Here is a 25,337-nt window from a genome sequence, read left to right on the forward strand (position 1 = left end):
TGAGTGAAACGTGCTCAACGTACAATATATTATGCGTAGGAAAAGGGATCACATAAAGACGCTGACTAAAATACAAAAAACGATCACGAATGAAACACTCGTACAATGCGTGCGTATCAATCATGCGAACACATAATACTTCCTGTAAGGGTTCTTTGGACCTAGGCTCGAGAGCCAAGATCGCTTCTTCCTAAATGATCGAATCGTCCTGTGGGGGTTCTTTGGACCTCGACTCAAAAGCCAAGATCGGTTCTTCGTGATTGATCGAATCTACAACGAGGTTAGCTTCGCTAGAAAAAGCATCCACTAACACATCATCCTTGTGAACAATCACATCATCTTCATGCAACTCATCATGCTTGTGAGAAATCACACCTTGATCATGCAAATCATCGTGCTTGTCCTTATCATCCAAATCATCATGCCGGTCATTGTCAATCAAATCATCATCATGCAAATCATTGTCATCCAAATCATCATGCTTCTCACAATCATGCGAATCCTGTGTGTCATGCTTTGGAGAAGGAGAGATTGAGAGAGTTTCCTTTTCCCAAATCTCTTGCATCAATGTCGGCACTTGAGAAAAGAGTCGCAACATCTATTGCATTCGTGCTTTGGTCTCGCGATATATGGCTACGACTCTTTCTGTGTATTGATGCTCTATGGCTGCCATCTTTTCTTCGTGTTCATGCTCTATTTCTACTTTTCGGTCTAACTTCTTGTCCATAAACAACTGCGGCAACTCCTTCATAAGAGTTAGTGCAATCCTTGACGTAGATGGGGAAGGGGGAGGGTCGGAAAAACCTCTTGGTAAATTCTTCTTCGCCTCTCTCATGCTCATCACCTCCAAGCGAAGTATCCATTCCGCTTCGAGTGATGATCATTCTGAAGTCGTGGGTTCTTGTGGATTCTTGTGGTCCTGGGTTCTTAAGTCCACGAGGAACTTGGGTTCTCGGGGGTCTTGGGTTCTTTGGGTTCTTGGGGTTCTTGAGGTTTTCTTTCGCTTGCAAATCGTGTTTGAGAAGGATCTTCTCTTCACCCGAGTTCTACTCTTTTCCGCGGGTACACCCCTTGGTGGCCTTGTGCTCACACCAAGGTTGCTTTTTCCCACCTCACGTCGATTAGCCGGCCGCTAAGTGCACGGTCCGCTCTCAATGAGTGAAAAGAGACACAAGGGGAGGCTGGACAAGCCCTTCTTTCTTGGGATTCCTATCACTCTTCAACAAAACACAATTAGGAATCGACACGCCCAAGCGACCTTGGGTTCGTACGACCTAAGAAAGCAAAAAAAATTATTGTGGTTCTTTCCTTGAGTGATACAGAACACTACCAAAGCTCTGATACCAATGTTAGGTGCAGCGGAATGATTGTTTGCGCTTTGCTCAAGATCAGTGCTCCGAGCTGTGCTCAAGGGTTCCTTTTAGTTCTTATGGGAGGGAGAGCCTTCCGTTCTTAATGGAAAGTGCTATGATCACAACAAAGTGAATGGACACTATGCGTGCAAGTAAATGAGACTAAGAGATAGAGAGAGAAGAGAGATACGACACCAGAAACGTTGTAAAACCCTCCTCCGAAGGCCCCACTCTCGTCGGCGAGCGTGGTCTACTTATGATTCCACAATCTGGTACAAATGGTATGCATGAGACTGATGCAAGTCTAGGCTATGTTGACGATGACGACGGGGATGGGGAAGTCGACCTAAGGGTTGAAATCTGCAATCTTTCTACTGCTATCCAAAATCGCTATGGGCTGAAATCTGCAAATCTTGTATCTGCTGAATTCTGACTCTATGTCGGTGACGATGTCGATGACAACAATGCGACGACGACGCGCTGAAAACGCAGATGCTGAAATGTGCGTTTTCCGGGCTGAAACTGCAAACCTTGGGGAAACTGACCGTGCGGCGAGGAACTGCTGCGGGAAGGTGAGATCTGCGAGGTTCGGTACTTGATATGCAAAGTCTAATTGCTGAAAACTGAAAACGCTGGTCCTAGGGCTGATTCTGTCGCGATAGATCTGCAAAACGCTGAGGTTGCTGGCAGATGCAAAAATGCTAGGGCTGAAAATGGAGTTTCCGCCGCCGGGATTTTGCAGATGCAAAAACTCTAGGCTGATCTGCTGTGGTCTTGTTGCCGTGGCTCTACAAATACAAAATGCTGGCTGATCTATGGTGTCTTGTCCAAAAACGCTAGCCAAATTGCTTTGGAGCAAAAATGCTAGAAGTCCTTGGGGTCGTGCTGACAAGGTGTCTGTTGAGCATGTGCTCTTGCTGCCTCTTCTGCCATTTAGTGCTAACTCTAGTTTGCTTATATACAAACTTAGCAAAATTGCCCTACCTACTTTTGTTGGGAAGTCACTTAAAAATAATAAGTGAAAAATACCAAACATAGGGAAAATAGGTTAAATGCACTAGAAAATTCCCCTAACTAATTCTGATGGATTCTGATGGGAATTCCTGATGATCATGCTGTGTGCAACCAGAGGATATGCATCTATGCTAAGTGACTCGACATGCACAGTCTACGAATAGACTCACAAAAGTGCCAGATCACTTCTAATCTAGACTCACTAGATTGATTGAACCTTGATCATGCTGTAGCTTTTCCACGGACACATAGGGTTGGATGTGTCACATGACAGTAGTCTGGCACTTTTGTGAGTCTGTTCGCAGACTGTGCATGTCCAGACACTTAGAGTAGGTGCATATCCTCAGGTTGCACACAGCATGATCATGAGATTCCCATCAGAACCCATCAGGAGCATGTTTACAGTGCATAGACCTATTTTTCCTATTTTTGACATTTTTCACTTATTATTTTCAAGTGACTTTTGTTGGGAACTGGGTAGAACAATTTGACTAAGTGAATATATAAGAAAACCTAGCGCTAGTAGTTTCTCGCAAAAGAGGCAGCAGGAACCCAGTGTTCATCAGGCAACTTCTCAGCAAGATTCCCCCCCCGCGACAACTCTAGTGTTTTCACTCACCAGAAGGCCTAGCGTTTTTGCATCAGATCAGCCAGTGTTTTTGCACTTGCAGATTCTCGGCGAAAGTAGACAGTAGATCAGTCCTAGCGTTAGCAGATTCCCCAAAAGACAACAGATTCCCAGCGTTAGCATGTTTCCACAGCAAGAAGCTGAAAGCCCCTAGCGTTTTTGGTTTGCAGATCAACCTCAGTGTTTTTGCTAATCTTCGCGACAGATTCAGCCCTAGACTCAGCGTTTTCAGTTTTCAACAATCAGACATCACAGAAGAAGTTGCGAACCTCGCAGATCTCAACTTCCCGTAGCAGTTTCTCACCGCACGGTGGGATCCATCGAAGTTTGCAGTTTTAGCCCAAAAAATGCAGATCTCAACATCTGCGTTTTCGGCACGTCGTCGTCGCATGGTAGTCATCGACATAGAGTCAGAATTCAACAGATAAAGATTTGCAAATTTCAGCCCTTAGCATTCTCAAATTTCAACCCGTCTCGTCGTCGTCCTCATCGTCGGCGAGTGCAAGCATTATAGAGATTTGTGCAATCAATAGTAGACCGCTCTCGCCATAGAGGGTGGGGCCTTCGGAGGAGGATTTTGACAACATTCTGGTGTCGTATTCTTTTCTCTCTATCTGTGAGTCTCAGCACCTTCATTCACAATGTTATTCACTTTGTTTGTGATCATTTGCACTCTCTCGCTAAAGGAACCGAAGGCTCTCCCTTCCGTAAGTAAAAGGAACCCTTGAGCATAGTTCGGAGCACTCATCTTGAGCAAAGTTCAACATTCACTTCCGTTGCACCTTACATTGGTATCAGAGCTTTGATAGTGTTCTGTATCACTCAAGAAAAGAACCACAAGAACCACATTTTTTAATTTTTTTTTGTTGCAGTCGCACGTAAATAAAGTCCTCTTGGACGTGTCGATTCCTAGTCGTGTTTTTGAAGAGTGACAGCAAACCCAAGAAAGAAGGGCTTGTCCAGCCTCGCCAAAGCCAAAAAATTGGCCATTGTGCACAAACAAGAGAAGCACACTAATCCCTAACCCTGCAAAGTTTTGTATCCATCACAGTTCGTCTCAACTGTCCAACACAACACAATCACAAACTTTTGGCCGTTGGACCCTTGGCGAGCCCAAAGCCAAAAAATTGGCCATTTTGCGGCCCTAGACCAACACGATGAGAACGAATGGCCATGAAGCAGTGCAAGGGTAGTGGAAGCACACTATCCCCCCTCCCATCCCCCTTTCCCCCCTGCAAAAGTTTCATGGCCATTGCGATCCGTGTCGATGGTCCAGGGTAGCACAATCGCAAACTTTTCATTGTGGGACCTTTGGCGAGTCCAAAGCCAAAAAATTGGTGATTGTGCCGTCTTGGATCGACGAGACGACAAAAAAAGTCCATGAAACTCTGTGATAAAAGGGGAAGTACACTAATTACCACCCCTGGCAAAGTTTCATGGCCATCACAATCCATCTCATTGGTCAGGGCAGCACAATCGCTAACTTTTGGTCGTTGGGTCCAAAGCCAAAAATTTGGCGATTGTGCCGTCTTGGATCCACGAGACAGGAATGGATGGCCATGAAACTTTACACATGCAGGAGAAGCACACTAATCCCCACATCTACAAAGTTTCTTCCTCATCGTAATCTGTCTCAACAGTCCAGGATGGCACAATCACCAACTTTTGGCAGTTGGGCCCTTGGCGAGCCCAAAGCCAAAAAATTGGCTATTTTGCAACCGTGACCTACGAAACGAGAACGAATGTCCATGAAGCAGTGCGAGGGTAAGGGAAGCACACTAATCCCCACCCTTATAAAGTTTCATGGCCATCGCAATCCGTCTTAATGGTCCAAGGCGAAACAGTCACCGGCCGTTGGACCCTTAGCGAGCCCAAAGCCAAAAAATTGGTGATTGTGCCGCCCTGAATCAACGAGACGATAATAGATGGCCATGAAACTTTGAAGGGTGAGGAGAAGGAGCCACTGCAAAATCCAAGACTAAGGACATTTTGTTAGGTACTCTAAAACAAGCAAGCCACATGGGCTCCTTGGCTAGCATGCTTAGCATAGAGCCTTACCTAATGTGTAGATATGATCACTTTCAAATGCTAATCCTAATGGATTTAAAAAAAACATGCCACCTAGACGAGGGAAAGAAAATTGACAACTTAATTGATATGAATAGGGTACTGCAAGAGGAGAAGGAAATTTCACAACAAGACAACCAACAAATTCAGTAGGATGCTGACCAATTTCATATGTGTGTGTGTGTGTGTGTGTGTGTGTGTGCGCGCGCGCATGCAGTACTTGAAATCCCATTGTCAATGATCCATAACTTATACGTAGGCCGACGAGGCTGTGTGATTTGGCAGGTATAGTGACCACAAAGGACGAGATAAAACACTTCAAAAGGCAAAGGACAAAAAAATTGGCAGAAGCAGGAGAAACAAGCCATGAAAGAGAAGGGGCCAAGCTAGTAACGACCACATGTAGTTTACCTTGCAGCACAAGCAGATCCATAAAAGAATTAAAGGACCCTGCAAAAGTCAACCAGTTAGCAGAAGTTTTGAAAAACAAAGGCGAGAATACTCACATTGCTATCCCATGTACAGCCTCAAAATGCATCAAAAATAAAAACCAGAAGTGCTCGCCAACAATCAATTTCCAAAAAAATTCACACTTCACTATGAGAAACCACAACATTGTTATGACCTTTCTCTACATATTTTCCTGGAGTGTAATGTGCATAAACTAATGAGCTCAGTACAAGCCTCCTCTTCAAGATGAGGGTTAATCTAAGCCTTTGACATGAAAGTATTACAGTCTTGTGAGCCCATTCACGGGATCTGCATGTCCACTACAGTCCATCCCAAAAGTGCTAATATGCACTCTGGTTCTTGCACGACCCTGTATGTAGACATGTATTGCTAAGGCATCTGTAAGGTGTGACAATACAACATACCAACGTACTTCTTAGCCTTCACCCACTATAAGTGTGAAAATTCAGGTAAATCATGGACCATTAAAACCTTCACGCCAACCTGTGCATCCCGTAATCTAATTTATATAGTACATCAGCAATGGATGTGAAGAGTTATAAAGCTTGACAAAACCTTATGTACAATAACAAGGGTTATATTGAAACACTCTTATACGTAGGAGATAGGACGTTGGCTGATGAGTCTCTATTCAGCGGTAAAGTGATATCAATAATTGATACAAGCCACACCCATGACGATTGAAAAAGCCATAGTTGGGGATCCCTCCTTCCAGACCTCCTCCAAAAGCACAAGGATGTGAATATGATCTTGACATCTTCTAGAGATCAGTGAGATCTGGATTTGATGGCTAAATGATTGATTGAATCCATACTTTGCGATTGAGGTCTTGATCGGGACAAAGATGTGAATGTGATTTTAGCGCATCAACATTTCTATTTGGATGAGATGATTGGATATATATCTTTGTGACAAATCACTGACGCAACCAATGGAATAGGAGAAGAGGCCGTTGGACAAAAACTTAAACCTCAGTTGAGCAACACATGAATCACACCACAAATCACGATGGAAATCAAGGGCAATGTACGGAATTGTTGATGTGGCGATTTCACATGCAAGGACATCTTTTTTGGCCGCCAATTATTTAGCACTTGATTTTGGAAAGATTTTGGGCATTAGTTATTAAAGCAGATGACTTTTGGGAAGTCATGTTAAAGCCTATTTTGGGATGCTTTTAAAAGTTGCTTTTAGAGCCTAGGGCCTTAAACTACAAGGCCTAGCCTTAGTTGTATTTGGATCATTTGACCGGCGAGTGGTTACAGTGGTATCAGAGAGTCAATTGTATGCTTGTCCATTCAATCAAACTGGTCCTACTCGCAATCAAAGCTAAGGAGTCGGAAGAAGTTGCGCTGACAAAAGAAGAAGCTTTATCAGATCAAAGAGTACGAAAATAGAGATATCGAGAGACTTTTGTAGAAATAAAAGTTTGATATAGAAATAATAGCAAAGGAAGAGAGAAGCAAGGAGGCAAGGATTTGACCGTTTTTTGACAGGTTTTACCAGCATTGACCAACAATTGACCGACACAGAAGTGCTTGGAGTAGCGTGGCTAAAAATCTCTTCAACGGATAATAAAGTTGATCCTCTTGATGAGCCCTACGCATTAACCAAAAGGGATTTTTTGTTATGTGAAAAACTAAATACAAAGTATTAAATAAACTTCTTAGGAGCATTCTGGGTGTCTGGCTAGAATGCTTCTAATCCTTTGTTGTAGTCTCCTCCAGTGAAGTTTGCTTCTGCATCTCGGTCGTGGTCGTCTCGATTTCCTAAGCTCAATCGCCCTGTCAATGAGGGTGCCTTTGGTATGAATGTGGGTACTCCTTTGTGCTCGTTGTTGGCCTCTCGCTTCTCCTTCCATTCCTGCTTCTCTCGATCCGAAGAAATCTGTGATCTGCCTCTGAGGCTGTAGTGCTCTTTGTCTTCTCATTAGATTATCCCTGTGCCGATGTAGTTCCAGTAGGTACAGGCCTAAGCACCTTTGATCTTGGTATTGCATGACTCTATCTAGAGGTCCAAAGCCTTCTTTAAACAGGCAATGGAAACGCCCACGTATCTCATAGTATACGGTGCAGTGGCATATGTAGTGTAATCCTGTCTCCGGTTCCATTTCGCATAACTTGCAAATTCTGCTCTCAGGTGGGATTCCCCTAAATCTGCCAAATTCAATTTCCAACTGGTGTGAGGATGTACGAATCTAACCAATAGCACATCTCAAACCATGAGACAGGTGGGTATCCATGTAGCTCGGGCGAATCACAAAGCCATCTTCAGATAACTGTATGAAGTTTTATTTGTAGTCGGCCATCTTCGTGCCCAATTCTTGTGTAGGGTCTACCCATGTCCTCTTAGTGTCCAACTGTATAAGATCCTAGCGTTGATTTTATTAATCTCCGTTCGTGTGATTGCCAGTGATGGAGCCTCAAGAGAGTATTGGAAGGGGGGTAATCTTTCCATATTGAACCCGTGTCTGTGAAACCACGAGGACAGTTGCGCATACCAGCATGATGTATCTCCTTTCATTGCTAATTGTCGAGAGGATTTGAGGGCCAATCTAGTATATCGGCAATTATTTGTATCCCATAAACCATGTATAAAGGACACTGATCTAGAAAGAGCTTCAATTTCTATTGGAGGGGCAGCTAGTTCCGCTCGGGTAATCGCGTGTGGTACGGAGGCCTTGGCTCTAATCATTCAGGAAATCATAGATACCAAAGGTCTCTCCATTGACTTCCAATTATCCTGATCCGAAGATGGTCCCCAAATCTGGACCCCATAAAGCATAGCCGAAGCCACCACAGTATCAAAGAGCCAAAGTTTTGTTCGTGGTTCCTGAAACTGCACTTGTGAACACATCCTCTCCAACCCTCCCAAGGCCGCAGAGGCTCTGGACAATCTAGCATCCGCTGCTTTCTTAAGAGTAAACTTCGGTCCTGTAAATACCACACCAAGGTATGTGTATGCATCTGTGTACTCTACTGTATCCTGGCTATATGCAAATGTAGGTGCCGATCTCCTAACCCACTGTGGTGTTGTGTTAAACACCATAACTTTGGTTTTACCCAAATTTACCGACAGTCCGCTGTCCTCCGCGAATTTATGTAAATGCTTCTAACTGCGTCTGCATTCCATCTGGTGATTCTGCTATCAATACAATATCATCTGCATACAACAACAAAGGGATCCATGACCCTGCAAGTTGAGCACCTCTGTCACCCTCTCTATCAATGTAATCTGATACCTCATCTATATACATACCAAATAAAGTAGGGGATAGTGGGCATCCCTGCTTTACTCCAACGATGGAATGAACAATGTCGGAATCCCCTTCTGGAGTACGTACATAACCAGTTACTGACCCGTATAAGGCCATGATCCCCCAGATAATCTCTTTGGGGACCCCTAACTCTTGCATTCAGCGCAGCAATCTGGCCCTTGGTATTGTATCAAAAGCTTTTCGAACATCCACAAAGCAACAATACATCCTTCTCCCGCTTGCTCTTCCTTCCTCAATAATGGCTCTGAGCGTAAGAATGTGATCTATAGTGGAATAACCCCTCCTGAATCCAGCTTGTCCTGTTGCCCTTATGCCCTCATTCTCTGCCCATCTACTCAATTTTTGTTCAAGAATGGATGCGTACAGTCGGGTCAATGTGTGACCCACCATAATGGTGCGGTAGTTCCCGGGTATCATAGGATCCCCTGACTTGAAAATAGGTACGATAGTAGATAATTTCCAAGATTCAGGTAATCCTTCACACATGACCCGATTAAACAGACGAGCAAGGACTTCTGAAAGTAGATCCCTTGCATGGATCAGATGTTCTGCTACTAAACCCTCATGATCATATGCTCTTCTTGTCTTCATCTTATCAATGGCTTTTTCCACCATTTCGGCAGTAAAGAAAGTACTAGTAGCAGGGCATGGCTCTAGCGGATCTGGTGATGGAGGCTGTCCAGATACCGTATATAATGATGTTACATATTGACCCCAAATCTCAGGAAAAGTAATTGTCGAAGGTGATGAGTGCTCGTGAAATAAACGCCAGGCCTCATGTGAGTCCTGACTCAAGAAGAGCTGATATAAATCCTTCTCCAGTTTGGCTAAAAATGCCCTTTTCTTGCGACGTACTATACGTCGAAGAGCAATCCGAGACTCCTTATATATGAGGATCCCAAGTGTAAGCTCTTTCTGGACCTGGGTTCTCGTCTCTCTGCATTCCTCGTCGTACCAACTGTTTTGAGGCATGTTCCCAGATCCTCTCTTCTGATCAGGCTGAGTATGTGGGTATGCCCCTTGTGCTGCTCCATGTAGTATCTCTGTTAGCTGAGAAGTAATCTCCTCTACAGTATATACTGGCTCGGCTGCCCACATCCTATTATAGATCTGTTTCACATAGACTGAATCAGTCTCTGGCGTGAAAGTATATCTTGTATGTGTCTTCTTCCTTTGGACTTGAGAAGCATTGTATTGGAAGGAGATTGATAAGGTCAAGAGAGCATGATCCACTGCAATACCAACCGGTCTGGGTCCCACCTTAAAGTCCTCGATACTAGAAATAAAGCTTGGTGAAGTCATGACATCATCCACTGTACTGGCCCCATGCCTATGCGGGAAGCATGTGAATCCCCCAGATAAGGGGAAATTCTCTAGACCATTAAGTATGGCCAAACCATGTGTAGTTGCCATCTCCATGAGATGTCTCCCATATTCAGTGTGTTCTTTATCCTGTGAATTTCTAGTAAGCCCCTCCTGTGATAAATCCACTTCTCTGAGCATTTCCTCAGAAGTATCATAGAATACTGCTTGAGAGTTGGCCGTTCTGGCATTAAAGTCTCCTAAGAGAACGATGTCTCCATCTCTAGAGAACTCCCATATGTCATTATTCAATATGGAGAAAGGGGACTGTCCTTTAGGTGAGGAGTAGACTGATGTACTTGGAGGGAAGTAGCATATAGCGATATATAGAAATCTACCTGTCTCGGCTCTCATTCTCACCCACATATACCTTGCTTGTTCATCTTTCTTGATAATCTGTAGTAGTGGTCTCAGCTCCTCTTTAAATAAGACTGCTACTCCTCCTGAACCCCGGCTACCTCGTAGAGATCTCTTGTCTGGTCGACCAGCTGTTTCCCATAAATACCCCTTCACATGTGGCATAAGTTGTCCCGGTATCTGGTGTGTCTCTGAGTAGAAAACTATGTCTCTGTCCCTAAAGCTGTCTTCAAAGGCACCTACATCTAGCTTATATGATCCATTACAATTCCACGCCGCTATCCGGAGCGTCGCCCCATAGGTCTCGCACCGTCATGATGAGCACTGTTCCAAAACCACTACTTTCCCTCCTCTATAAAAGGCGATTTTCCCCTTTTCTCTTGCTGCCCTGATCTCTGGCATCAACTCTTGCATGTGTGCCACTTGTGCCAATGTAAGGTCATCTCCCAGGAAAATACCGGTTTTCTTAAGAGTTGGCCTCTTCTTTAGAAATTCTTTCCTTATTTCTATATTAGGGAAGCGGAGAATAAGTGCCCTATTCTTTACGTTTCCCTTCTCGTCGATACCTTTCTTGCCCACTCTCCATGCACTTGTGTGAGTAGGCTCTGTGATGCCCATGCGTTGTAGCAGTTCCCTCACTTCTTCATCTACATTCTCTTTGTCTTTGACTCCTATGACCCGCACATGCAGAGCCCGATTCTTCCTTTTCTGCTCTTCCTCAATGGTCATATTAATAATGATGGAGGTAGGTGTCGTCTCAGGCATCTGGGCCTTCCCTTTCTTCGCATCCTCAATCCATTTCTCTGCTTCATCAACCTTTTCTTGTGTCTTAACAAGACGTTCCGCCCATGAAGATGCCGTTTTCGATTTCTGTTCATCTCCTTCCCGTAGAGCTTTCATCTGATCCTTCATGTTCTCGAGCTCCTTCAGCACCGAAGGTTGGTCGTCTCCCTTCTCCTTAGTTGCACATTTGCAAGCCGCAAGTTCTCCTTTTAGCTCCTCGATTATTGCATCTTTTTCCCCCATGTGCTTTTCCATATTTGTTTTCCATGCTTCAAAACTTGCTATTGCCTCATCGAGTTTTTTTTGCATAACGCATTCTGTTACATTTACTTCGGCCTTGATTAGGTTTCGTAATTCCCTTTTCACGGTTTGAATTTCCTCATTCTGTATCCCCCGGATCTCTCTCCTTAGTTCTCTCATCATGTCTCCATACATGGAGTTCCTGTAGCTCTCAGCGTTCGCGTGCATTTCTTTCCTGATGTCATCCCTCATATAGTTTAGCTCTGATTTGAGCATCACTTGGACCTTCTCCATCAGTAGCTCATCATGTATCCTGGAGGTTTTCCCGACTCGTAAGGATCCTGGTGATAGTACAGTATCTCTGTTTCTCCGTTTGAAGGTAGCCGTCGTTTTTTTTGGAGTGGTGTAGCTATCTACACCCGGGCCTTCCCCTTCAGTAGGCGGATCCATCGAACCCGAGCCACAAATGTGGGGTAGGGCACTAGGGAAAGCTTAAAAACTTTTAAACTTTGAAAGTTTATTTCAAATCTTAAAGGCCTTTAAACTTTAAGGCTTAAAATCTCTTTTTACTTAAAATTTCCTTAAGGCTTAAAATGAAATAGCGTAAGAGATATTGATTTCCTACGCGTAGAACAACTGGGCGTGACTTCCTACGCGTAGAACAACTGGGGCGTGCATAGGTTTGCCGGACGTGCTACGCGTAGAACATGCGGGACTCTCTCGCGTAGGCCTCAGCAGGAGTACGCAGGGCAGTGCGTGTCTCAGGGAAGCGCTGAGAGAGGCCCTGCCGTGCTTTGCTCTGCAGCCTCCGCCTCCCTACAGCCCTGCGCGCGTTCTGCAGCGCTGTGCTGCCCCTGTTATGCTGCGCGACCCCTCCGATATGCTTTGCGCCTACTGCTGCGAGCACTCCTGCTCCTGCGCCAAACAGTCCTTGGGACCAGCGAGCAGAGCCATCAGCTCAGCACCAGAGAGAGAGAGAGAGAGAGAGAGAGAGAGAGAGAGAGAGAGAGAGAGAGAAATGAAATAAAATGTTATATTAACGTCTTCAAAAGGCCAAAATGACCTTAGAGACCAATCTGTTACAAAATGGTGAATCTAATACCACGTCAGTGTACAAAAGAGCTAGAACAAAGATACTACAACTAGAACCCATCCTCATCTACACTCTGGATGTCGAGAGAGTATGGCTCGAATCCTCTACTGTAGTCTCTAACGATGTGGTGTAGCCCCTCTCCTCAATCGTGGCCGTCTGGATCTCCGTAGCTCCAGTGCTTGGTCGATGAGACTACCGGTAGTGGTCGAATGAGTGTGGGCCGAGCTCTACAATGATGGTTGTTGCTCTGGCTATCCCATATCTAGTGAAAAGAAATCTGTAATCTGTCTCTGGGACTGTCTCTCTCTATCTCTCCCCAGTAAAGTGTCTCTATATTTGTGTAACTCAAGTAGATATAGCCCAAGACATCTCTAATCCTCATAACTCATGACCCTAGAGAAAGGACCGAAACCCTCTGCGAATAAGCAGTGGAAACGGGCCCGTATCTCATAGTACACTATGCAATGACATATGTAATGTAGCTTTGTCGCTGGTGTCACAAACTACTGACGTGTCAAAGCCCTGAAGAATGGAGCCAGCTTGCAGACCCCGGCCGAGGGACATAAACCCTAAGAAGAACAAGTAACAGAAGAAGAAGTACTACCAACTTATGGGGACCCCGTCCATGGGGCCCCAGTGACATAAAGGAATTAAAATAAAGCAAGACCCATACACACACACACAAAGGCTTGCGCAACCAGCTAATGAAGTGGCAGAACTGTATGGATCTCTGCAATTTGCACTGACAGTGCTGACGTGACGGTTGTAAGGAAATCCATGATTTACGCTAGCAGCTTTTTGGCATTGCCTTTGGACCGGAAGCTTTTAAGTTTGAAGGATTTTCATGTAAACTGCTTTTGGGGCCTAGGGCCTTTAACTATGAGGCCATGGGCTCATTCTCTTGCATGCTTCCTGGAGAAGGTGCAGAGTCTAGAGTACCGGCTTGTACTGTGTTGATGCAATATAAAGAAATACCAAAAGGGGCGCCAAGGTTTGGGGCCAATACTCTCTGGGGTGGGAATTCCGCCAATCTGTGTCGCGTGTCGTCTATCTCTCTCTCAGTTCAGTTGTTATCGATGTCACAAGACGGGCACCACGTGCCAATAGTTCATGCGTGAGTGAAGAGTGCATGCCAAGAGAAAATCCAGAGACCACAATAGGATCCATTGGAATAGCTTCTAAACGTACGCGCTTCACAAAAGAATCATTAATCACATTATGCATACTACGAGGATCAAACAAGATCACAATGCACTAACCATTCACATGACCATACCACTTTATGACAGACTCATCTAGATGATCATTAGAAACTTAACGCACATTGTAGCGCGGATAACGTGTCGTGCTCTCTACAGTGTGGGTGCCCCTCAGTGCAATGTGTGTGACAATCTCACTCAACAAATGGAAACTCTCTCAAACAGAATGAAACACAGAAACAATGGATCACAACAGAGACACAACAGTGGACCAGAACATGTGGACTCGACTAGCTCAAAGAACCATGTACAGACTCTGGCATGGCAGCACACTCAGCTCCACCCAGGACTCACAGGTACAAAATGGGGTGTCGAGGCTCAGATGTGCAGGGATGGTGAAGCAGTGCTCTGTGTAAGACTCGCTGCCTAGACGATGAACCGACCATCTATATAAGATAATGATAATGACCCATCGGCTACTACTCATAGATACAATCATAAAGAGCCACCAACGGCTCATAAATGTCGGCCAGCTAAGTGTGACCTGGCCACATGTCCACTAGGCCACCATCCGTATCCCTGCCACGTGTCACTACCCAGAGTGTCCGTCCAGTGTGAATAGACCAGACCAATTGTACTAGCTGTAACTGTGTCCTATGAAAGTGACATTGTAGCCTGCTACACACATTAGTGTCTCATTTATGACATTATCAGAAGATGTGGATTATGTGGGTTCTGTTGTGAATTCTTTGGGTGCTTTCTTAGGGCAATCTCTTTTCATGTGACCTTTAGGATGACATTGAAAACATCCTCCTCCTTTTCTATACTCGGTTCGTTCTTCAAGACTTAACCAACCTCCTACTATTCCTTGAGCAAATTTTTCATCAAGTGTCAACTTAGTGAGTTCCTGAGTTTTAGCCTTTCCTTTATTACCATTGTTAGGTGAAGAGTGTTGTGCTCTAGGTGTAGAGAAAGATTGAGAAGAGGAAGAATTACCGTTGTTCTTACCCTTCTGTTGGTCCCGAGGGGTACTTGACTAGTTCTACTTCGGCTTACCTTTGTTGTGCTTCATTTCTTGCTCGAGAGCGATTCTGACGGCATCATTGTAGACAGTAGGTCAAAAGACTTTCACGTCGTATTTGATGTACTCGTCCAAACCAAAGAGAAAAGCCTCCTCACGATCCTTCATCTGAATTACGCAATTGAACACTAATCTACAAAATACGGTTAGAAAAAGAGATGACAAGAGTGCCATTTTGCTTAAGGCCTCCCTAATCTTCTTTCAACCGATCAAGGTACTGCGGTGGCATGAAACAAGCCTTGAGCTTGTCTTGGAAATCGACCCAACTAAAAGACAGTGGCTCACCATCCGCAGCACGATCAAGGTACTCAGCCATCTGTTCCTCTTGCTAGGCCTGATACCAATTAATGGCATCACCCAACAAATACATGGCAGCACTCAAAACTTTATTGTTACTGGTTTTCTTGTTAGTCGCAAAGTAAGCATTAAATTGATGCAACCAAGAATGAATCACAGAAGCATCCATCTTACCATCATACTTACTGAACGTCAACTTCTCAATGACTGGGTCGTTGGAGTCGTCGTCTCTACCTGTGCTACGTGATACTCGCCGGCCTCCTCGAGTGGCTCGCTCTTCGAGGATAGCACTTGGAGGACCAACTCTTGCATGTGTTGGTCTCATTGCGCCTCACACTCTAGCTCCTTAGCAACCCTCTTTTCTTCAGCCGCTATGTGTTGAGCTTCGCATGCTTGCTCACACTCTAGCTCCCTAGCTGCCCTTCTTTCTTCTTCTTGTAGCATCATCTCCATCATGGACTTCATCGAAATCCCCATAGAGTTTGGTGCAATCCATGGCGTAGATGGGGACACAGGAGGATCTGGAAACAATCCTCCTAGTGTGGAGACTTCCTTCTTCTTCAATTCCACTCTCATCACCTTCACGCAAAGTATCCATTCCGCTTCTGGTGATGACCATGCATTGAGTACTTGGATACTTGGGATACTTGGGTTCTTGAGGTACTTGGGTACTTGGGGTACTAGGGTACTTGGGTACTTGGGGTTCTTGGTGTTCTTGGGTACTTGGGGTACTTGGGTTCTTGGGGCACTTGATACTGCATACAATCTGCGTTTAAGAAGGCTTTTCTCTTACCCAAGCTCAACTCTTCCTGCGGGTGAACCCCTTGGCAGCCTTGCGCTCACACCAAGGTTGCTTTTTCCACCTCACGTCAAGTGGCCTGCCGCAATGTGCAAGGTCCGCTCTCAATGAGTGGAAAAGAGGAACGAGGGGAGGTTGGACAAGCCCTTCTCTTTTGGGTTACCTCTCACTCTTCAAAAACACAAATTAGAGAGATCGACACGCCCAAGTGGTCTTGGGTCACATGAATTTTAACAAGCAAAAGTAAAAAAAAAAATTGTGATTCTTTATGGCTAATTACCTTTAAGACAGAGCGATGAAGACGGGAGCGCGCCCAATGCGCGATGGACTAAGGGTGGAAGTGGCTAATAAGTCCGGGGTCGGGACACAAAGATTCTTTGAGATAAAATCTCGGAGAGATTCTTTAGGTTCTTTTCTTGAGTGATGATACTGAACAATGCCAAAGAAATCTAATACCAATGTTATGTGTAGCGGAAGTGAAAATGGTGTGTGCTCCAGATGAGTGCTCAGTTCGTACTCAAGGGGGGAGAGAGAACCACCCTTTTTACTTCATGAAATTGTGCAATAGACGAGCGAGAGAGAGAATGAAATTTGTGAGTGAAAATGCTTAGAGAGAGAGAGAGAGAGAGAGAGAGAGAGAGAGAGAGAGAGAGAGCTTATAACGTTTGCTAGAGGCCGAACTCGGCCTATGAGACAAATCGGTGTGCAACTGTCAATGTCCTCTCGATATCAAAAGAGGATAGAATGATAATAACAATATGAAAAGAGGTAGACCAAGTATCGAGCTGCTGGTGTGATGTGGTGGATGATGGATGGAGCCCTATTGCTAAGGTTCAATATGCAACCTATATGCATAGGGTATACAAGAATGTAATGCATATCTATCTAGCTCCATCCAATACCATAGTGGGGGTGTAATATCTGATACATAGGTGATGGCGAGGTAAAAATCCCCTGGAGCATAATCTGTGGGTGTGTGTGGAGGTAGGCTATCCGCTCCTGGATATGATGATGATGCCTGGCCCGAATCACTATAATCTCCCCCTGATGTGATCTAGGGGTCCTGTAACCTGGTGCTCGCGGTCTCCGTTTGGCTCGGAGGTCCTCAGCCTGCTGAAGTGTAAACCCCCCCCCCCCCCGGTGTTGGAGACGGCACTAGTAAATCTCTGGAAAAAGTTGATGAGATGTGACTGTCGCCCGCCGCTCGTATTGATAGAAGGGACCCCTAGTAGAGCATCTCTATGATGCTGTATCTTGACACACAAAGAGAGAGAGAGAGAGAGAGAGGATTGACACCAGATGGGGTCCCAAACCCCCCTCTAAGGGCCCCCCTCTCTATCGCTAGAGAGGCATTTTCTTTAGATTACAGAAACGGTGATACAATGGTCCTAGATGCTGAGATGTTGATACTTCCTATAGATGCTTGGTACTAAGAGGCTAAGGGCTGAAACTGCAAAACGCTAGGGACTGTAAGAGTGCACGTGTGCGGAAGCGTGAAAGGAAAGACAGAGAGAGAGTGACAGGAGACACAAAAACGCTAGTCTGTGGAAGAGGAGGCGATCAGCCCCTCACTGACTACCAGAGCAAGAGGACCCGTACAAGCATCAGATGATAATGAAATGTGTACCCTCCTGGCCCCATATATATGAGTGTCCTAGGTGGGCGCCCAACTCAAGTGGGCGGCCGGCCCCAAACTCGGGCGCCGGACAAGGTACGACCTACACTATGGGTGGCCAACTTGGAGACGCTAATCGTACAAGGAAGTGCCCTAGACCTATGTGAAGCAACAGAGTGGTGTAAATCTAACACCCCCTCTCAGCACCTGATGCTGAACAATCTGCATAAAGCCGAAGATGTGAGGCAAATGATGAAGATGTCTGCTGTGATGTCCATTGAAGGATACTCCATGAGTGTAGCAGCATTCTGGGTGCCCCAATCTCCGAGAGATCTTCATGGTAAAGTGTCGCCACGAGAAGTGTAGCAAACTGTTGTACTCCCTCAATACAAGGTGAAGATACTGCGTGAAGGTCCCGAACACTGTGAAAACAACTCCTTGTCATGAAAGAAGTGCCAATAGACCTGCAAGTGTCCTGCCCAATAGGATCTGTGGTGTCTGTAATCAAAACGTCTGGAGAAAATGGGGAAAGCCCAAGAACCGTCATGAGAATGACCGGAAGTCTGTCAATGCATGAACCCGCAACCGAGTGTGGCCAGGTGGCTAAACTGTGTAAAACTCCAGACAGGCCAAATGTAGCAATCTGTGCCGTAAACGTCCTCCGATCAAGCAAAGCCAGACTAAACAGTCTGCACTGTAGAAGCTACCATAAGCTGCAGCAGTCACCGATAGACTGCACGGACCACCACCGAATGGTGTCCTGTTAGTAGGTAGGGTAATCCAAGATGAGGGGAAAGCCAAACTCAACAGTCTGCACTGTGAAGGGCCTCTCAAAAGAGGTGTGGTCAGACCAAGCTTTCTGCACCGTAATCATCCTGTATGAAGAAGGGAAGCAAGACTAAGCAGTCTGCACTGTGAAGATCCTCTGAGAAGAGGAAAGGCCATACCAATCTGTCTGCGCCGTCTTGCCTGTATCTCTTGCCTCCAATCCTTCGGTGTCAACCGTAACAGAATCCACGCCAGCAATGCCACCAAACCGCATCTCGATGTGGCTCTCAATGTGAATGAGCTAGGAGTGGCCTACTGCCCAGGTCGGGGGATAAGTCTGCTCTAAGGTTACCGAGGGTGAGTGTAAGCAACTCTGAAGGTAGCAATCCAAATGATCAGGAGTGTAGAAGAGCAACTCCACTACCATCCAAGCCAAGCTTTGGGTGACTCTGGATGTAGTCGCGAGATGCCTGATCTCCCGCATCTCACGGGTAAACTCTCCAAGAGAGAGAGTCCAAAGCACTAAAGTCCCACTCCAGTCTGTAGATTCAAGCAATGAACTTGTCCAAGAAGAGATCCAAGATCCTCTCCCTAAGTCCATGTAGATGCTTCTGTCTAAGCAAGTAATCTGACGTGTCGAGGTCAAGTGGTAAGTTTCTGGCCAACAAAGATGGTGGTGTCTTCTCTAGGAATGTCGGAATCCCATATGCCATGAGGATGGTGATATCTCGTGTGAACTCCTCTCATGAGTGCATAAGTGTGTCCATAGCAAACTGGTTACCACCCCCTCTGGAGTGCGCAGCCGCGGAATGATGGCTAGAATGAATGGATCTCCCAAGGATCGTACGCCCGTAGATAATCCAGCCGATGTCGAAGGTACCGTGTACTGCACTCTGCAACAGTCACTGAGAGACCGCATGGACCACCACTGGATGGTGTCCTGGCAGGAGGTAACTTCATCCTCTGTGAAATACACAAGCCAAGAGCCTGATGTCCACCCAAAAACCGTAACTGCGAGGTGATGAAAACACTGCTGTCCAGAGATTTTCAACGTGCTCGTACCCTCCCAGCATGGTCTGGAGCGGTGCAGAGGGTCTGGGGAGGGTGGTGAATCACTATCACTGCCTCTGATGGGCTGAAAACAGAGAAAACAGCAGGTGTGTATGATTGAAATCTGTTGGATATGTTGAAGAATTTAGATGGCAACGCACCGGATGCGAAGCCGTGTAGGAAAGCAAGATCTACGTGGGCCAAGCTGAGTGATGGCCCCCTCTATTGAAAACGTTGTTGATTGCCAAAAACGCCAGATCTGGCCAAAAACGTAGGTAGAGGGAGGGGTGTTCCGGCAACGAATTGTTCCAAAAGTGTAGCACTAGCAATAGAAACAGCAGATCTGATGGTTGCTTGCAAAAACCCAGGTGGCAAAGCATTCCTCGCGATGGAAGCTGTTCAGAAGATGGCGCCACCCCCTCTTGCAGGCAGATTTGCAGAAACGCTGGCTGGTCTGATCTTCGGGAGGAGAACCTGATGCCGGTAGTGGAAGCGCCCTCAGAACTAGCAAGATCTGCAAAAACGCCACTTGGCTGAAAAACGCTAGGCTGAAAATCTGCATTTTTTGCGATGGAATGCAGCAGAAAGCTAGCGCTAGGCCTCAGTAGGTGCTGGATCACAGGATCGCCCAAGTACTGGCGATTGATACAATGTGAGTGTGCGTGTGCGGAAGCGTGAGAGAGGAGACAGAGAGAGAGTGACAGGAGACACAAAAACCTGGGTGTGTGAGAGGGGGCGATCAGCCCCTCACTGACTACCAGAGCAAGAGGGCCCGTACAAGGATCAGATGATAATGAAATGTGTACCCCCCTGGCCCCATATATATGAGTGCCCAAGGTGAGCGCTCAACTCAAGTGGGTGGGGCCCCAAACTCGGGCAGTCGGACGAGGTACAACCTTCGCTATGGGTGGCCAGCCCAGAGACACTAGTCGTACAAGGAAGTGCCCTAGACCTATGTGAAGCAGCAGAGTGGTGTAAATCTAACAGGGACTCTAGCCGTAATCTGCAATGGACGATGCTATGGGCTTATCTACTATCGTTGATGTCGGCGAATGGGCTGAAAACTGAAAAACGCTGGCTGATCTAAGGGCTGAATCTAAAAACGCTGGCTGATGGGCTAAATTCTGAAAATGCTGGCTGATCTGAGGGCTGAATCTGAAAACGCTGGACGATCCGGTACGATGGCCTGAATTCTGAAAACACTGGCTGATCTGATGCGGAAATCTGAAAAAGCTGGTTGATCTGGTACAATGGGCTGAATTCTAAAAACGCTGGATGATTTTGTGCAAAAACGCCAGAGGGTTGTTGGGGTACTGCGGATACTTGGTACTTGTACTGCGGGTACTGACTTATGCTTGAGAAGTGACCCCTAGGGACACTTATATATGGGGTAAAAGTTGAGTCCAGAATCCAGCTTAAAAACCCACGATTTCTAAAATGGGTAGAAAAATGTCACTTATTAATAAGTTGATGAACTATTCATAAGAGGTGATTTTTGGATGGTGTGCTTGAGTCCACGGTGCACTTGTATCTTGGCGGATGTTTTCTTTAGCCATTTCAGTGGTTGCCTTGTCTTTCCGATTTGTGGTGTGACGGTTGCTCTTCCCAGTGCATCCGAGCAGTCATTCCTATGCTTTGTCTTCCAGATTGGCCCTTGGAGACTCTACCATTCAAGACACACCTACTTCCCTTATCCTTAGACTGGCATGTTATCTCGTACACGTGGATAGTTGTCCTCTGACTCGGAACCGGTTACATTTAACCATGGCATTCTTCAGAGTTGGGAGACAATCTTCTTAATTCTCCCAGATTTGGTTCTAGGTTCCACAGGTATATTTTTTTTTTCTTTTGGATTCACCTACCACAGGCAATCCAGTTACACAGGTAGAGACAGTTGGAGAGTTATGACAGTTATCTATGGTTCGGGTGTTCTCCCTTCGGAGGGGGATGTGGAGCCAGCTTGGGAGTTAGTATTCGCGGACTACTTCCTTTTAGTACCAGTGGTTCCATATGCAGCGAACAGGATTGACAGTCTATTTGGTGACTTTCTACAGCACCTTGTTCTTCTCTTGCAGAGCTTGGGTGCAGGGTCTCTTGACCTTGCCCTGTTCGTTGCAGTCTCGGTATTGATGTGTGTTCTTTTTTGTTGGATGTTTGTTCCTGATTCATTCTGAGAGTGGGGTGAATTCTCTTGGATAGTGTTCCAGACAAACAAAAATCAGTTGTGTTTTCACTCTCAGTTTTGATGCAGTTCCTTCAGATACACTTATGCATGATGGTTGGGGCAGTTCTTTGGTTCTTCGTCATCAAACATATCATTCCTCAGTAGCCTCAATTGTCCCATTCCTTGAAATTCCCGTAGCCGCTTGGAGATTTTGGCATGTGGTATATGACCGCAGGTGTAGATTTCCGACTCTTTCCTCAAGGGTGGAGTATTTTAGAGTTGGAAAATGATCCGGATACCGGTAATTTATGCCTTTATCCTAAGTTTTGATGCATACTCTTGGAGCCGTCAACAACAACAGTACTTTCTACAAATGCTAGTTGTGCGACTTGTGAGACGGTTGGCTTGAGGAGATTCTTGTTAGAGCTGGATTTACTTCCAACGGACACCATTTACTTCCCGGACGTCTTTGTGGGGTACCAGTTGGAATGTATACTGCATGATACTTTTCCACTCGGGAGTTTGTAGCAGGTATCCTCGTCCACGAAATCCTATCTTTACAATTACAGATTGCTCACTCCAGCTTCCTCGTCGGACCTCCTTTCCAGGAGCTGAGAGGGGGTGTTAGTTCAGGCATCTCTCTTGGTTTGTCCAATTCATCCGAGTTTCTCCCAGGGATAGGTGCTAGGGAGTGAGTGCTGTTTTGTGGCCTGTGCCCTGCCAATGTGAGGTAGGTTTCTCATGTCAGGTTGTGTCTAGCCATGTTTAGCCTTGGGTTTTGGCTCAGTTCCATGGACTACTATGCTCGTTTTTCCCTTAGGTGGTTCCCCCCTTGCAGTTCACTGCTTTCCCAAAGTACTAGGGCCAATTGCTCCTCTCTTGCCCTATTTTCCCATTAATTGGGTATTTATGCCAGGTCGTGGAGTAGCATGTATGGGTCGGGCAGCAAGCCCTCTGGCCTATATGAAGAGCAGGAGGGGTTCACTTCAGTGTATGACATATGTGTGCAACCAGGTGGGCACCCCTGAGGGCAACCCCTTGCCATGAGCAGCCAGCCAGGAGGAGGCTCATCTGCTATAGTTCTCAGCAGGTCTAGCCTAGCATTTGTGGCAGGCAGCAGGTCAGCGTTTTTGGCATGTCTTGAGGACAGCATGCAGGAGATGATAGGCAGCAGATCCAACCTTGCGATTCCCCTCAAGACATCCCCATTCTCATGTGATCTCAAGCAGAGCACCCAGTCGTTGGTGCAAGCCTAGAGGAGGAGAGATGTACCGTCTTCTAGAGGGCAGCCATCCGGTGGCTATCCAGATCTTTCTCTCTCCAAATCTGAGTTGACGTCGGGAGGAGGAGCATCTTCAGGTTGGATGCCCATGTCGAGACCGTGTCAGTGATCTCGTGTGCAGGAGCAGTTTGCCAGAGTCAGTAGCAGTTGCAGCTGTGTGCATCTCTGGTCTATCCATTGGGCATGTCAGTTCTAAGCCAAACCACCCTCGGTCACTTGTATGTGCAGATTGTTATCAGCATGGAGAGGCTTTCCCAGATCTCTCTCTCTCTCTCTCTCTCTCTCTCTCTCTCTCTCTCTCTCTCATTCTCAGATGTCCTGTCTCTTTCTACCTCAATGATCTCTCTTCTCCACATGTGTGCCTTGTTCATGTGTTTGGCATTGCAGGTGTTCTAGATCGGAGTCGAGGTGCCCACCTGATCACGAGCCAATTCTTGTCTTCATTGCATCTTCTGTTGCCACCTTTGACAGTTTTGCCATGTTTAACCTGCGTTTTGACTCATTCAACGAATGTATAGCCTCCTACAGTGTCCAGGAAATTTTCCCCTTTTGCCCTAGAGGCCTATTTTCCTCATTTCCTCCAATTTCAATAGTTTTGGTTATTTTCCTAGGTGTGGAGTGTCACAAAATGTGACGTGGCTGCCAACGGCTGAATGATGACGTGGCTGTCCAGTGCTGGAAGAAACCCTAATTGCTGACGTGGCAGGGCTGACGCGTGGCAGCTGTACAAAACCCCGTGATTTGCGGCAGAATTTGCGGAGGCAATAGGCTGCGGCAGATTTTGCTTTTTGACGGCTTTTGGCCTTGCTCTATTCAATGCAAGAGATGAGAAAGAGAGAGAAAGCCTTTTGCTTTATTTTGTGGCCAAGTTTGGCTAGAAAGAGAGAACCTCCTTTATTTTTCAAAAGCTTTTGGATTTTCAGCTTTTGAGTTTAACACCTTTTGGGCTCTGCTTTTAGCATCCCTTGTATTCTATAAATATGTGAGCACGCCTCTCACAACTCAGAGCATTTGGACACAGAGTCTGAGTGTGAGTGCATGCCTGCACTCTTGTACTTTGAACTCGGTTTAATACAAAAAGAAATACCGAAAGGGGCGCCAGTCTTTGGGGCCAATATCTCTAGGCACGGAACTCCGCAGGGCCAGTGTCAAATAAATTGTAAACTGTGACCTGTTTTGAAGTGGTTATTTGGTGCTGTCGCGGTAGATTCTTGACTTGGAGTGTCCGAGTCTATTACAGTGGTATCAGAGCACGGCCGATTTCTCTTCTACGGGAAATCCGATCCCAAATATTTTTTCCGCGGCACCTACGGCTTCAAGCAAAGATCAGTCGACTCCCTCTGCATCCGGAGATACGGGAAGGGATCACAACGAAGATTCAGGCAAGGAGTATGGCCCGCCTCGGCCTACTCAGGTAGAGCGTCGAGAGATGGAGCGTCAACAATTGATCGGCGACGCAACAAAGATGATGCTTAATTTTGCCAAGGACCCGAAAATGGCAAAATATATGAGCAAGACCTCTCTAGAGGAGGTGCACACGCAGTGGCAGAAAACCACACCACCACCCCCAAAACCCGCTCTCAAGAAACCTCCTACTCCCAAGAAGTACACAGAGAAGGAATTAGAAGAGGTGGTTGATGCAAGAATTGCTCAGCTTTTGGACGCGCAGAACAAAGCTGAAAAGCACGCCAAAAAGCAGAAGAAAGGCGCTGATTTCCCGGGTTATTTGGGTCATCAGTCTACTTTTTGAGAAGGCAAGAAAGCAGAAGAAGCGTGTTCGATTTGAAGGAGTACCCAGTTCTTCTTCTTCTTCTTCTTCTTCTGACAGTTCTTCTAGCTCATCTGCATCAAGCGAAGAAGACCGAAAAGGGCAAAAGCGAAGCAAGAAGCAACGCTTTGGAAAGGGCAAGAAAAAGACAAAAAAGTCTAAATCTCACCCCGTGATTGACAGTTCGACAGAGGACTCGCCTACAAACAGTTCAGACTCTGATGACAACAACTTTTATGCAAAGAAGAAGAATTTTTATAAAGCCAACCAGTATGACTTTCTGGAAGATAAAAGCAAGAAAGTCCGAGAGTTTAAGGAAGGTGGACAGTCAATTAAATTTGACACTTTTTCTGGTTATACAGATGCTTCGAAGGCTTTGTCTTTTGTACAACAGCTTGACATCAATTTCGCGGGAGGGCGTTACTCAAAGCACTCTAAGATTCGGAGAGCTGCCTCTTACTTTAAGGGGAATGCTCGAACTTGGTGGTCCACGCTTCTTTTAAGCAAGACTGCGCCAATTAAATGGCTGAAATTCAAGAGGCTTTTTATTTCTTCTTGGCTGACTCGAGAGTATGAACGTGATATACGAACTGCTTGGAACCATCTTCGGATGACCAAGAAGGATATAGTGGATGCTTATTGCGAAAGATTTTAGAGCTCTTTTCTACCC

At 46.0% G+C, this 25,337-nt stretch overlaps 1 protein-coding gene across 18 annotated transcripts in view; it reads right to left on the minus strand.

Annotated features, from left to right (window-relative positions):
• Positions 1–25,337, minus strand: part of LOC147456139 (uncharacterized) — a 187,461-nt gene that overhangs the window by 123,364 nt on the left and 38,760 nt on the right. For 12 of the 18 annotated variants that reach the window (XM_086514697.1, XM_086514691.1, XM_086514705.1 and 9 more), the window contains one exon: positions 5,473–5,511. The exons of the other annotated variants lie outside the window; for them this stretch is intronic. In XM_086514697.1, the coding sequence (XP_086370823.1) occupies positions 5,473–5,511 (39 nt within the window). The remainder of the gene's footprint in view (positions 1–5,472; positions 5,512–25,337) is intronic. 18 annotated transcript variants of the gene reach the window in all.

The sequence above is a fragment of the Adiantum capillus-veneris genome, chromosome 6, assembly GCF_014529385.1.
Source record: "Adiantum capillus-veneris isolate H3 chromosome 6, ASM1452938v2, whole genome shotgun sequence".
Lineage (NCBI taxonomy): Eukaryota > Viridiplantae > Streptophyta > Polypodiopsida > Polypodiales > Pteridaceae > Adiantum > Adiantum capillus-veneris.